This window comes from Schistocerca gregaria, chromosome 2 (assembly GCF_023897955.1).
Source record: "Schistocerca gregaria isolate iqSchGreg1 chromosome 2, iqSchGreg1.2, whole genome shotgun sequence".
Lineage (NCBI taxonomy): Eukaryota > Metazoa > Arthropoda > Insecta > Orthoptera > Acrididae > Schistocerca > Schistocerca gregaria.
The window spans coordinates 400,085,768-400,099,815 of NC_064921.1; the positions used below are offsets into that span (position 1 = coordinate 400,085,768).

Consider the following 14,048-nt stretch of genomic DNA (forward strand, 5'->3'; position numbering starts at 1 on the left):
AAAGCCTGATGAAATATTAATACTAATATTTTTACTGTGTTTAAATCATAATTTGCATTAAAATATTTAAAAATTATACATCTTTTCTTCATGAAATAGTTTATAAACTTAATTATTCTTTTGAAAAATTCAAAAAATGAAACATTAATGTTTCCAATGAAGAAGTTTGTCAAGTTGACATGTTTTCTAAGATATTTTGATATACATGGAAGTAAAGAAAAAAATTACAAACTCTCTGCATATATTTTATATATTTTCATGGAGCAACTGGGTTTATCATATTTCACACACTCGCATGCAATCATTGTTTTGGGTGTGTAGGGACAGTTACAACAGTTTTTTCTCCTGTCTATTTGTTGCGTTTTTTGTGGATGACCATCTCACTGCTCTTCACCAAAAATATTTGAAATAGTTTTCCTAAGTTCATCCGGTAAGTCAGGAATCTGGAGCCTTCTCTGTGTATGTCTACTGATGGAGCTCATTCCAGTGCTCTTCATGAACTCAAGTCTTGACATTGTGCCTTTAGGTAAATTCATGTCATAGACATTTATGCAGCTCACTGATATTAGGAAGTAAAACATTGCCAGTGGCCACCTCCTCGTTCGTTGGTCAGCTGAGTAGTTGCTGCATTTCACGTTTAGGAGTGTATATGCCAGATTTTGTGGCATTATAGAAATGAATAATTTTTGGTTTGTTGGTTTTTTTCATTGATATATGCAGAGTGGTGCATTGAAGAAAGCATCATAACTTCCATAGATTTTATTGGAACAAAAGACAAAAGTGTACTGAAACCATAAATTCTGGAGCCCTCTTCTTTCTTTGGGGCTAGAAGAAACTCATTTGTAACTTCTCCTTTGTTGGATTTATGAATACCAATATATGTCAACTTGTTATTCAGCAGCTTCTTACTTAATTCAATGGAGGAAAACCAATTGTCTGATGTGATATTTCTATTTGTTCAAATAATAAGTTCAGTCCATGACAGAAACATAGTCAAAATATCAGATCAGATTATGAACTGTTACCAACTAAGGGTTAACTACTTATAAAAGGTTATAATATGCAGATATTGGAACTGGTTATGGTTTGCAAAAGAATGATTCATTATCTTTTATCTTAAACTGACAAACATATTTACCCTTTACTTCTGGTTTACCACAAAAAAAAGTCACTATGTTTGAATGTAATCCTATATAAATCATGTTGTTGTTTCTGTTCTGTTAGCAGAACAGATTCCTCAGTTTTGATCCTTATTTGCTCATTTAGTTCATCACGATTCCCTGCTGCTTTATCGTTATTCAATATTTGAGCAGTAGCAACTACTGACAACTCATTATCACCTACTAGACAGTTTACTTTAAAAAGGCACACCATACGTAGGATCTTCATTATTCAAATATAGGACTTTAGTAACAAAATCTAGTTTTACTTTATACTTTAATAACCAATCAATGCCAATTAATGCTCTTGAGTTACAGCTTCCACAGCTGCTGTTATGCAATATCTCAGTTCACTCATTGTCGTTGATAAGACATAAACAGTCTTTTATAAACCTCCACAAGAAATAATCACATACAGTCAGGTCTGGTGAACTTGGAGTCCAGTAATATAAGGCTGAATCATTTGGTCCAGTGCAGCCAATCCATCACTCCATCATTCTTTGATTTAAAAATTCCCGCACTTCCGGATGTCAGTGTGGTGGTGCCCCATCCTGTTGGTAAATGAAGTTGTTTGAATCAGTCTCCAACTGTGGTAAAAGAAAGTTCTCAAGCATATCAAGATATGTACTTCTTGTAACAGTTTTCTCAGCAAAGAAAAATGGACCATACACCTTTTCCCATGAAACTGCTGAAAACCCATTAAATTTTGGAGAGTCCCTCTCATGTTGTACAACTTCATGAGGTTGTTCCCCACCCCATATTCTCACATTATAACAGTTCACCTTTTCATTTAAATGGAATGTTGCCTCGTCACTAAACACTAAGCTTGGAAGAAAACTGTCTTCATCCATCTTGCCAAGAACAAAATTACAGAACTCCACATGTTAGTTTGTCACCTTAACAAAGAGCTTTTATTAGAACTGAACTACCTAGCAGGAACCATGTAAAACTCGAATGTTTGCTCTTTCCATCAGTATGCTGTTGGTGCACATGTCTCAAATAATGTAATAGTTATTATTTTCTTAAATCGTATGATTCTTTTTGATGCACCTTGTATGTGTTACTTCTTTTGATATTAAATTGTATTAAACAAAAGTCCTAATTGCAACCAATTGAATTGACTATATATGTTCCTACCAATGAATGGATGCAGATATCGGTCCTACCTAAAGACTTGACAATTAATCAAGCAATCAAATGTTGTTGTTGTGGTCTTCAGTCCCGAGACTGGTTTGATGCAGCTCTCCATGCTACTGTATCCTGTGCAAGCTTCTTCATCTCCCAGTACTTACTGCAACCTGCATCCTTCTGAATCTGCTTAGTGTATTCATCTCTTGGTCTCCCTCTACGATTTTTACCCTCCATGCTGCCCTCCAATACTAAATTGGTGATCCCTTAATGCCTCAGAACATGTCCTACCAACCGACCCCTTCTTTTTGTCAAGTTGTGCCACAAACTTCTCTTCTCCCCAATCCTATTCAATACTTCCTCATTAGTTATGTGATCTACCCATCTAATCTTCAGCATTCTTATGTAGCACCACATTTCCAAAGCTTCTATTCTCTTCATGTCTAAACTATTTATCGTCCATGTTTCACTTCCATACATGGCTACACTCCATACAAATACTTTCAGAAATGACTTCCTGACACTTAAATCTATACTCGATGTTAACAAATTTCTCTTCTTCAGAAACTCTTTCCTTGCCATTGCCAGTCGACCATTTATATCCTCTCTACTTCGACCACCATCAGTTATTCTGCTCCCCAAATAGCAAAACTCCTTTACTACTTTAAGTGTCTCATTTCCTAATCTAATTCGGTCAGCATCATACAACTTAATTGGACTACATTCCATTATCCTCGTTTTGCTTTTGTTGATGTTCATCTTACATACTCCTCTCAAGACACTGTCCATTCCATTCAACTACTCTTCCAAGTCCCTTGCTGTTTCTGACAGATTTCCAATGTCATCGGTGAACCTCAAAGTTTTTATTTCTTCTCCATGGATTTTAATACCTACTCCGAATTTTTCTTTTGTTTCCTTTACTGCTTGCTCAATATACAGATTGAATAACATCGGGGAGAGGCTACAACCCTGTCTTACTCCCTTCCCAACCACTGCTTCCCTTTCATGTCCCTCGACTCTTATAACTGCCATCTGGTTTCTGTACAAATTGTAAATAGCCTTTCGCTCCCTGTATTTTACCCCTGTCACCTTTAGAATTTGGAAGAGAGTATTCCAGTCAACATTGTCAAAAGCTTTCTCTAAGTCTACAAATGCTAGAAACGTAGGTTTGCCTTTCCTTAATCTTTCTTCTAAGATAAGTTGTAAGGTCAGTATTGCCTCACGTGTTCCAGTATTTCTACAGAATCCAAACTGATCTTCCCCGAGGTCGGCTTCTACTAGTTTTTCCATTCGTCTGTAAAGAATTCGTGTTAGTATTTTGCAGCTATGGCTTATTAAACTGATTGTTCGGTAATTTTCACATCTGTCAACACCTGCTTTCTTTGGAATTGGAATTATTATATTCTTCTTGAAGTCTGAGGGTATTTCACATGTTTCATACATCTTGCTCATCAGATGGTAGAGTTTTGTAAGGATTGGCTCTCCCAAGGCCGTCAGTAGTTCCAATGGAATGTTGTCTACTCCGGGGGCCTTGTTTCAACTCAGGTCTTTCAGTGCTCTGTCAAACTCTTCACGCAGTATCGTATCTCCCATGTCATCTTCATCTACATCATCTTCGTTTTCCATAATATTGTCCTCAAGTACATCGCCCTTGTATAGACCCTCTATATACTCCTTCCACCTTTCTGCTTCCCTTCTTTGGTTAGAACTGGGTTTCCATCTGAGCTCTTTATGTTCATACAAGTGGTTCCTCTATCTCCAAAGGTCTCTTTAATTTTCCTGTAGGCAGTATCTATCTTACCCCTAATGAGATAAGCCTCTACATCCTTACATTTGTCCTCTAGCCATCCCTGCTTAGCCATTTTGCACTTTCTGTCGATCTCATTTTTGAGACGTTCGTATTTCTTTTTGCCTGCTTCATTTATTGCATTCAAAATGAGCTTCAAAACCATATGAAAAATGAGCTGTACGCTTCATTGTGGTCTGCTCTATCACGTTTTGTGCAACAGCTGTATAATTGCTTTCTTCCAGTTCTTTGGAATCATTCCAGTTTCTATATTTCTGCTAAAAGTGCAAGAATTCTTCTTATGAAGTCATCTCCTGTTTGTAACATTTCTGCAGCTATACAATCCTCTCCAGGCACTCTATTTTTGAGTGATTGAATGGTCTCTTTGTTTCTTGAATTGTTGGCAGATGAGTGTCTGGATCTGGTACAGGTTTTTCAAAATTCAGTTCAATAAATTTTGAAAGTAATGAGCTACTATTGTGCAGTATCCTGTATTGTTTGTTCTAGTTACCCACTAATATGAGAAAAACACAGTTCTCGTGATATATTGCCAGATAAGTCCTCGTGTGAGTCTTGTAGAAATTTTGGGTGTTGTTTTTCTGGCCTATTTCTATGAATTGTTTTTTAAAGTGATTTTTGTATCTTCCGGAAGGACTCTGATCTTTCAGCTATTTGGCACCCATTCCAGTGATTCCATGCTTTGGTTAGTTTAGTTCCATTACATGTTATGTTCCACCATCTGTGTGTTTTAATTTCAAGGCCGGTGTTTGTAATGTCTTCAAAGACTGGCCACTCCTTGGAATTTTGTTCTAGTATTTCTTGTATGTCACAAGCAAAAACCTCAGCATTTTCCTTCAGGGAGTCTGTATAAACTCTTCGAGATAGTTTCCTGTTAGGTCTGGATCTGTTTGTTTGGAACCTAATTTTGATATTTGTTAAGCAGTGATCTGAAATGACAATTCCCTTCTTTTCTCTAACATTTTGAATCTCGTGCGTATTCTTTATAGAAAATGCCACATGGAATTCGTCTAATAGTGAATTAGGTGACCTCTAGGTTTTCTTTTTTGCGAAGAGGTCTCGTAAACCTTCTAGGCATAAGACTCAGTTCAAATGAGTACAGAAGCTTATTAGACATTCTTTATTCTTATTTGTCCTCTGATGCACTGGATGAAATCACACTATTGATCTGTGTATATTCTCCATGCCAAGTTGTGCATTATAATTGCATAATAAGATTTGTACACTTTGTTTGAGAACCTTGTTTGTTGTTTCCGTTTGTTGTTTCCTCTAGTATTTCTCAAGTCTTCTACTCTGAGGATTTCTTTTTTTCTCACCATGACTGAGAGCATGAGCATTTATTAATGTCTATTCTTTGTTGCCTGATTCCATCGTAAGTACTGAGATTCTTTCACTTGGAATGTAAAATTGATGACTGCAATAAGAAAAACAATTTTAGATTCAAAGGCAGTCGTAAGTACTGATGATTTGCCTTTACCCTTTATGGCTGGTTTACCTTTGAATACTGTGTAGTTCTGTTGAGTGGAAGTGGTTTTCACTCTGGATTGCTAGGATTTGAGCGTGTAAATCAGCTGTTTAAGTTTGTGCGTAAAAAGTTCACTCTGGTGCTGCTACTGCATCAGTAATAGCCTGGATGTTGAGCGTATCTTGTGCCTGTTGAAATATTGAATGTAAGGTGTAAGTAAGTCTATCTTGAAAGTCTTTGTGCTATGGAACTGAAGTGTGGATAATAAAAACAGTACAGACAAACAAGAGGTTGTGGGTTTTTTTATGAAGTTAACTGGTATGGGGGTTATTAAAGTTGTAGATGTCAACAGTTTGAAATGGGAACCAATTTCGGATGGATGTTGTTTGCATAGCTATGCAAAATTAATGGAGCTTGTTCTAGATACACTAGTGTGAAGAGCTGTGGCAAACAAGTCTTGGGGCTGAACGATGACGACAGGGAGCTGGAGGAGAACAAATCAAAAATAATGTGACAAGTAGTAACTTTTAAGAAATCTCTTTAAAAATCACAGTTCTTACAACATGAAACCAAGTGATTAATTTCTTGTTAGGCAGATGGACACACTCCAATAACAATCCCAAATTTGGGATGTGATGCAAAGAACGAAGTCTTGCCAATACAATAAAATTTGTTGGTATTGATTTCTGCTGGACACAGGGCAACATTTGTTCACCAAGTAATACCTAACCAAGAAGGATTTACTACATTTTACTGGAAGTGAGAAGTTGTTAAACAAGCGCTGTTCGCTACAAGAGTATGAATTATTAAGACATTATGAATATTTACACCCATAATCTCGTTATACAAAATAATGATCTGGAATCTCAACATTAACACAAACTTCAGGCACCTATATATAATATGAAACACAGTGGAGATGGTGCCAAGTGCTTAAAAAGTGATGACAAACAAACAGTTTTGCATGTGGAGATGGTGCAGTAAATACATGTTTCCTTCACTATGTGACGTAGGTAACATGGGTGCAGTGGAGCAGGCATGGACCATGACGGTTCTTATGAAGACCTTTGGTATGTCTGAAGACAGTGGCTAATGTGGACAGGTGTATTCCTGCTTCAAGCCAGAACTGTGATGGCAAGATGGTTTTGATAAATTAGACTGTCATTGTCAATCTAAGCTCATAGATGAAAGCTGCTTTGGTACAAGGCAGAATTTGCTGCAGGGTGTCAATACAATTTCTTCGTTACCTGTTTCACTTCTGTCATATAAATATGTAGAAAAGTGACATCCAATAGGCCTTTGCCTGTTTATGTTAACAAACATATCTAATTACAGTTGGCAAAGATGCAGCAAATGTTGACTTTAAATTAATCATCTGGTCAGATGAATCATTATGCACATTTGTGAAGTGCTGCATATAATGTTGAGTTCATGGGGACTACTACTAGAGAGAGAGTGTGCAGGGGCAATGTGAGATCTGTAGCACTCTTCTGATGTTCTCAACTGGACCTTTTCATTGAAGGTGCTGTACCGAGGCTTAATGTCTGTGGTTTCAGAAACCATCACCACATCATTGCTTGCAAGGTACCTAATACACCGAGGACAAGTTTCCAGAAGATTGGCAGTCTTGCTCTGACCGTCCACAACCCAGCGACCCAAGAGCCAGTGGAGACCACAGGCCGAACGAACCTGTTTTCTTCTGCAAGACACAAGATTGAATATAGGTCTAGCTGTCTCCTAGTGCTAGAGCAGTGATCAGACCAGTTCGCTCAGAGTGAGGTTTCCTGAGCCAGGTGCCAATTCAGCAAGGATTCCATCAGTCAAGATTCTCACTCAAGAGCCGTCTCCACGACATTGCTGTCATTTACGTCTGACTTTGAGACCCTTGGAGCTGCCAGCTGTGGACTAAGTTTATGCAGCCTTCTCACCAAAGAAAAGAGCTACTCTATTGTCATATGCAGGCTTGTGGACTTGTAAATTTATTCCTATTCAACTTTCAAATCACAACACTCCAGATGTGGACAGTTTTGCTCCTTATGTGACTTTGTAAAAGTAAAGTATGTGTTTAATCAAGCTAGACTCTATGACAATGTAATCAGCCATCAACTGTCAGAAGTACTAGTGTGCTGTTTCACGAAGTGGTGTATTTTAAAATGCTGTGTTTCAATCCACATCTGATTAGACATACTGTTAATCTTTCATAAATAAACTTGTTCAATCATTGCTACATGGAAGTATTTTGTTCTGCCATCAGCAAACATATCAGAAAGGATAAACATTTTGAATTGTAATGGCTTCATTTACTTGCTGGACATGGAGTTTTCGTGTTTTACCCCACCACCTTATTGAGTATTAAAATACTACCAGCACTATTAATATATGGTACTTTGCAGATTGGTAACCTGATGTTATATTCAGGTGGGAGGATTCTTCCACAACTGATGATGGCTCATTAGTTAAATGAAACCTTTCTGTCAGTTAATCTGTTTTTTATTTGTCTTATCAGTTTTGATTCATTTGTGAATCAGTTTCAAATTCTTGTGCTATTATCTTTGTTGTTTTGGAGCTAAGGAAACTAAATAATATTCTTTCACCTACTTGAAAATGTTTAATCAGTTAGTTGAAACTAATTGCAAAAATGAAGTGCAGCTTAATTGCCAGCTGGAGTGGTTTTGATTAAATGATACAAAGACTCCTGCCTTCCCAGGATGTGAATTCTCCAGGATATTAGGCAAAAATTGTGCTTGCATGGCAGGGGGAACAGACAGTATTGTCCAAAGATCTGGAATGATCTGAAAAGCCATCTGCTGCTAATGCTACTATTAAAAATCTGTAAGTCTACATGAAACAACAAGCCTGACATGAAATGAACGGGGCTTTGGTTACAGGTTGTAATCAAATCAACTTCACCCTGATCAGTCACCCTGACATTGTTCCTGAGCACATTCGTCTTGATTATTTTCTTACAGTCGCATTCTCATAGTTTCTTGAAGCTGTGGGCCTGCTATGCTGTGCCACTCCTTGTACTGTGTGACTTTCTTTCCATGTGCAGTGCATCAAGGACTGTTAAGAGAGCTCATGTCTATGCCAACTCTCTACAAAATGAGATAACTGCCTTTTTAGAGACTACTTCTGTATTTGGTAATTCTTGTATTTAATGTTTACAACATTAGGTGACAAATCTCTTGTTACTTGGAACAATGTATCTGAAGTGCGTAAGAAAATGTTGTTTCTCCTTGGCTTCTTTCAACTTTTTCTGAGTCTTGTCATTGTAGACAGAAGTATTTGTCTGCACCTTCCAAAACACTGGCAAGCTGCAATTCCAAAGCATAAATGCCACCTCCCCACATCAAGTGAAGACTTGTGGCAGAATTACATGTTACAGACATTTTGTGCTCACATTTCTCACATCATCTCTGCACAACCAAAATCAAAATGCACACAGTGGAAATTCTATAACTTTTTATACCACTTACGAACATCTTCAGTTGGCCTAAGAGTATAATAGTAGTAGCATGTTCCCGTGCTACTCCTAAGAATCCTGTGGAGCACTGCAGACCATCATATGAGATTGTTTCACTTTTGTTGACAAGTGTAGGTTATGACAGGCATGAACAGCATGGGTGGCCGTGCGGTCCTAGGTGCTACAATCTGGAACCGCATGACCGCTACGGTCGCAGGTTCGAATCCTGCCTCAGGCATGGATGTGTGTGATGTCCTTATGTTAGTTAGGTTTAAGTAGTTCTAAGTTCTAGGGGACCGATGACCTTAGAAGTTAAGTCCCATAGTGCTCAGAGCCATTTGAACCATTTTATGACAGGCATGGTTAATCATTGATTTCTTCCTTCAACCAGAATCTTGTGTAGTCTATATGACAAGGAACTGCATCTGTTATTAAGGCATGTGGGCTATTACGAAGGTAAGTCAATTATTATCCACAATGTAGTAATAAAATTTTATTGTAATCAAATAAGAAACTTACAAGAACATCATTTTTTGACATAGTCTCCTTCGTTTCAACGCACTTGGTCCATCTTTGTACAAGCTTCCTGATGCCCTTATAAAAGAAGTTTCTTGGTTGAGCTGTGAACCAGAAATGCACCACTTCTTTCACTGCTTCGTCCAAGGCAAATCGACGACCCCTTAATGCCTGTTTGAGTGGATCAAACCAGTGATAGAAGGGGCAAGATTGGGACTATATGGAAGATAATCCAGTACTTCAAATTTGAGTTTCTGGAGTGTTTCAGCAGTGAGGGGCTACAGTATACAGACGGGCATTGTTGTGCAACAACACAACACTTTTTGACAGCAATCCTCGGAATTTGCTTCGAATTGCAGGCTTTAGCCTTGGAGTAAGCATCTCACTGTAACGTACATTGTTTACTGTGTTTCAGTACTGGACCTTTTGTGTCCCAAAAAACTGTAAGCATAAGTTTTCCCGCAGATGGTTGGGTCTTGATTTTTTCTTGCAAGGCGAATTTGGATGTTTTCATTCTATACTCTGCCATTTACTTTCCGGCTCGTAAACCAAGCAAGGTGGCGCTGTGGTTAGACACTGGACTCGCATTTGGGAGGACGACTGTTCAATCTCGCGTCCGGCCATCCTGATTTAGGTTTTCCGTGATTTCCCTAAATCGCTCCAGGCAAATGCCGGGATGGTTCCTTTCAAAGGCCACGGCCGACTTCCTTCCCCGTCCTTCCCTAATCCGATGAGACCGATGACCTCGCTGTCTGGTCTCCTTGCCCAAAACAACCCAACCGGGAGCGGAAAGACTTACCTTAGGGGGAAGACTTCTCCCTAAGGGAAGTCTTTCCGCTCCCGGGAATGGAATGACTCCTTACCCTCTCCCTTAAAACCCACATCCTTTAGTCTTTCCCTCTCCTTCCCTCTTTCCTAAAGAAGCAACCGTCGGTTGCGAAAGCTAGAAATTCTGTGTGTGTGTGTTTGTGTGTTTTATTTATTGTGCCTATCTACCGGCGCTTTCCCGCTTGGTAAGTCTTGGAATCTTTGTTTTTAATATAAATTTGAGATTTGATATGCTTAAATATTTACGTGTATTTGTTTCAGCACGGACAGAAACTGTTGAGTTGTCAAGTGAACTGAAAGTTTTGCTGAATTTACCTTCTACTGAAAGGAAGATTCTTCAAAAGTTAAGTTTACTGGGACACGTTGCTCGCACTAGATTGCTGTTATTAAGGAAAAGTCTTCCTATCAACTTGGTGTGTGATGTTGGTCAGAGGGTGACACAGTCTTTTTCCTTAAAAAATGATGGAGCAATGCCACTGAATCTGTTTCTAAAGATAGTTGATGAGCGTTTCAAGGAAGTTCACGATGACATTATACAAGTTGAACCAAAACACTTGGTGGTAACAGTGAAGCAAAAATCATCTGTTGATATTATTTTCCAGCCACAACCGACATTAAAAAGTGTTCTCAGGTAAGTGTAAACAAAATTAAATATTTCATTTTATGCATGATAATTCTGCCATATTTATTTAACTAACCTTTTGTAGATTGCTCTTTGTTGAAATTCAACCAAATGGTCAACTGTTCAAAATAGAGATTTATGGGAAAGTTGCTTCAGCAAAAGAACACCACATGGAAGGAAAGAATAAGAATCTTCCTGTTCAAATTAGGAATGATCCATGTTCACAGAAAGTCCTTTCAAGTAATGGAGTTTCCACACAGGGTGAGTATAATTCATCCAAATCATTTATATTAATAGTTAACAATAGTACTGATCAATCTTCTTTATTCTGCCACAATTTATTACCTCTTTAAAAATGGACACTATGATTCTGTATAATCATATGTTCATAATTACAAGTGTTATATGGAAAAATATTAGTGAATAATCTTCACAAGTCAAAATTTAAGAACTAGGATGAAATAGAAATATAAACTTTCACGTAATATATGTTTGTCTGTGATGCTTGGTGTAAGTTGTTGTTTGTTGCAGTATTTTACAAGTCTCAAACAAATAAAACAAACTAATGTCAGTGCTTTGGAAGATAAATCTTTGCCCCTCATTCAGCAGAGTATTAGAACAATGTTTTGCATTCTGAAGAAGCACTCACAATGTAACATTCTGTAACTTCATTAATCATCTGCATAAAAGACTGTACATTATTCGAGAACTTAAAGAATTCTTTGTTACTGATTACGAAAGTTACAAATCGATAAGAATAAAAGAACAGAAAAATGTCAAAGTGGCACCAGGGATATCTTGACCCTTGAACTTGATCTGCTGACTGGAGTTGTGTGTGTCAAGTGTCACAGTGATGGTGACACTGCCAGCTGCTGTTTCAGTATGGTTTCTGTTGTGGAGAGTGATCTGTTGGTGTTTGCGAAACATGACTTACCTATCCTGGACTTGTACTTGGAATGTTGGCGTGGTGTGCAGCGTGCAGCGTGGTTTCAGGTAAAATCCTTGCTGGTTTGATACATTCAGTTGATACTTTCGATGGTGTGCTGTTGCACAATAGGTCTATGGTATCAATACCTCTGCTCAACACCAGAAAAGGGCCTATGTACGTTGGCAGTAGGGACGACTTGATTAAGTCCATTCACATCATCAAATGTGAGCAACTCTTCAAATCTTTGTGTTCAGTCACCTGATCGTTGCCATGGAGAGAAGAGGGCAGGCAGCGTACATATTATGCAGTGGTGTTTTAACTGCAGCACCAACTCAGGAAGTTCCTCTGTATCTGACAGTGATGCTGCCACTAAGTAGTCCACTGGAATCTGTAGACTTTCATCATAAACCATTGTTGCCATGGACACCGCAATGTTGGGTGTAGACGTTGTTTGAAGGTCTAGCAGCATAAGGGTACTGTGTCCTTCCATTTCTCTTGGTGAGACATTAATGACATGTTAAAGGTTCTGTGCCACTGTTCTGACATACCGTTATGGCAGGATGGTAGTTGGTTGTGTCATAACATGGAGAGGATGCCCAAAGCATGCAATCAAAGTATACACAAATGTTTTTGCCATAGTTTCATCGATATTTCTATTAATGCTGTTCCCTTCATCCACCTTATAGAGCTGTCTGTGGCATTGATTAAGGATTTGTATCCATCTTACTGCAGAAGACATCCTACAACATCAACATGAGTGTGCATGAATCTAAATGGTGTACCTTCGAAGTTAACAATCTCAGCGTTTACATGACTGCCCACTTTACTTTATTGGCATAGAATGTGGGAACTTGGCTACTTGCATGTATCTTCCTTCATAGCAGTCCACATGAAACAGTAAGTAAGTAATCTCATAGGAGTTCTGACTTCTGGGTGAGTGGGGCCATGGATGGTCTTGAAGACCACCTTTTGGAACTTCTGTAAAATGTATGCTAATGGTTTGTCGCAAGAAATGTTGCTCCACTGCTTGAACTTAAGATTTGTGCATTGGGATTAAATAGAGTTTGTCCTGTGGATGAGTCATTTAACAGTTATGGGTCCTTGGCTTGCCCTACAGCTGGTTCTCTGTAGTCTATAATCTCTGACACTCCTTTCTGAATGTCAAGGTAATAGGTTTGTGATCTGTAAAAATAGTCAGTGGCCATGCTTTTATTTGTGGACAGAAGTATATGACTGCTTTGTATATTGCCAACTACTCCCTATCATATATGATCCAGTTCATTTGGGTCAGTTGCAGCTTCTTAAACCCATACCTCCAGTTTTCTTTTGGCGGTATGCTTTCGCTTTGTTAATTGAAAGTAGAAAACCTGTAGAGTACGTTTATATAGATAGGTGGCATGTTCTCTCGGACATGTGTGACAGAACAGACACCATTTGTTATGGAGCAGCTAATGCATTTGTAGTTTCAGCGAATAAACATAAACAATTGGAACAGTAGAATAAAGAAATAGTTGCATCACACATTGTCCCATATAACACTTCCATGCATAATACAGTTAAAAATAAAAAGTCATTATTTTTGTAGGAACCCAGAACTAGACCACGTCAAAACGCTGCTCAATCTCGCTCACTTCTCGCTGAGTACGCAGCTCATTATTGCTGGCACAGAGGTGTGAGGTGGGGATGACTGACATCATGCTACGATACTGAGCTGAGACGAGGAATGTCAAATGGGACACGGGCCGGCCCGAAACTGTGAGAGCACGAGCTGGCGGAGAGACACACATTACCATAACTTAGCGGTAGGCAGTAAATTGTCATGGGATTAAACTCGGCACGAGTGGTTGCTGAACCGGGACCAGTGCAATGACTACCATCACAAAAGATGATTTGTTGAGAAACTTGCTGATGGGATGTACATTCTGATAAATGAAGTGGGAGTAAGGGTGGCAGTTCCAGTTGGGGAAAATTTAAGGTAAGCCTACCCAAGACATGCTACCTTCCCCAAGGACTGTAGCACTACATATTAAGGAATTGGCTGATCATATCAGGAGTGAACTTATTCTAGTAGTGAAAGACGCACTTGATAAAAACCAGTGTTCAATGATGTGTGATCTGTGGACAGACAGTTATC

The 14,048-nt window shown here is 38.6% G+C and overlaps 1 protein-coding gene across 1 annotated transcript in view; it reads left to right on the forward strand.

Moving 5' to 3' along the window:
* The window catches only part of LOC126322302 (uncharacterized), a 255,496-nt gene that overhangs the window by 188,050 nt on the left and 53,398 nt on the right, over nt 1-14,048 (forward strand). Inside the window, exons 14-15 of the mRNA XM_049994279.1 lie at nt 10,626-10,995; nt 11,072-11,247. Of these exons, the coding sequence (XP_049850236.1) occupies nt 10,626-10,995; nt 11,072-11,247 (546 nt within the window). The remainder of the gene's footprint in view (nt 1-10,625; nt 10,996-11,071; nt 11,248-14,048) is intronic.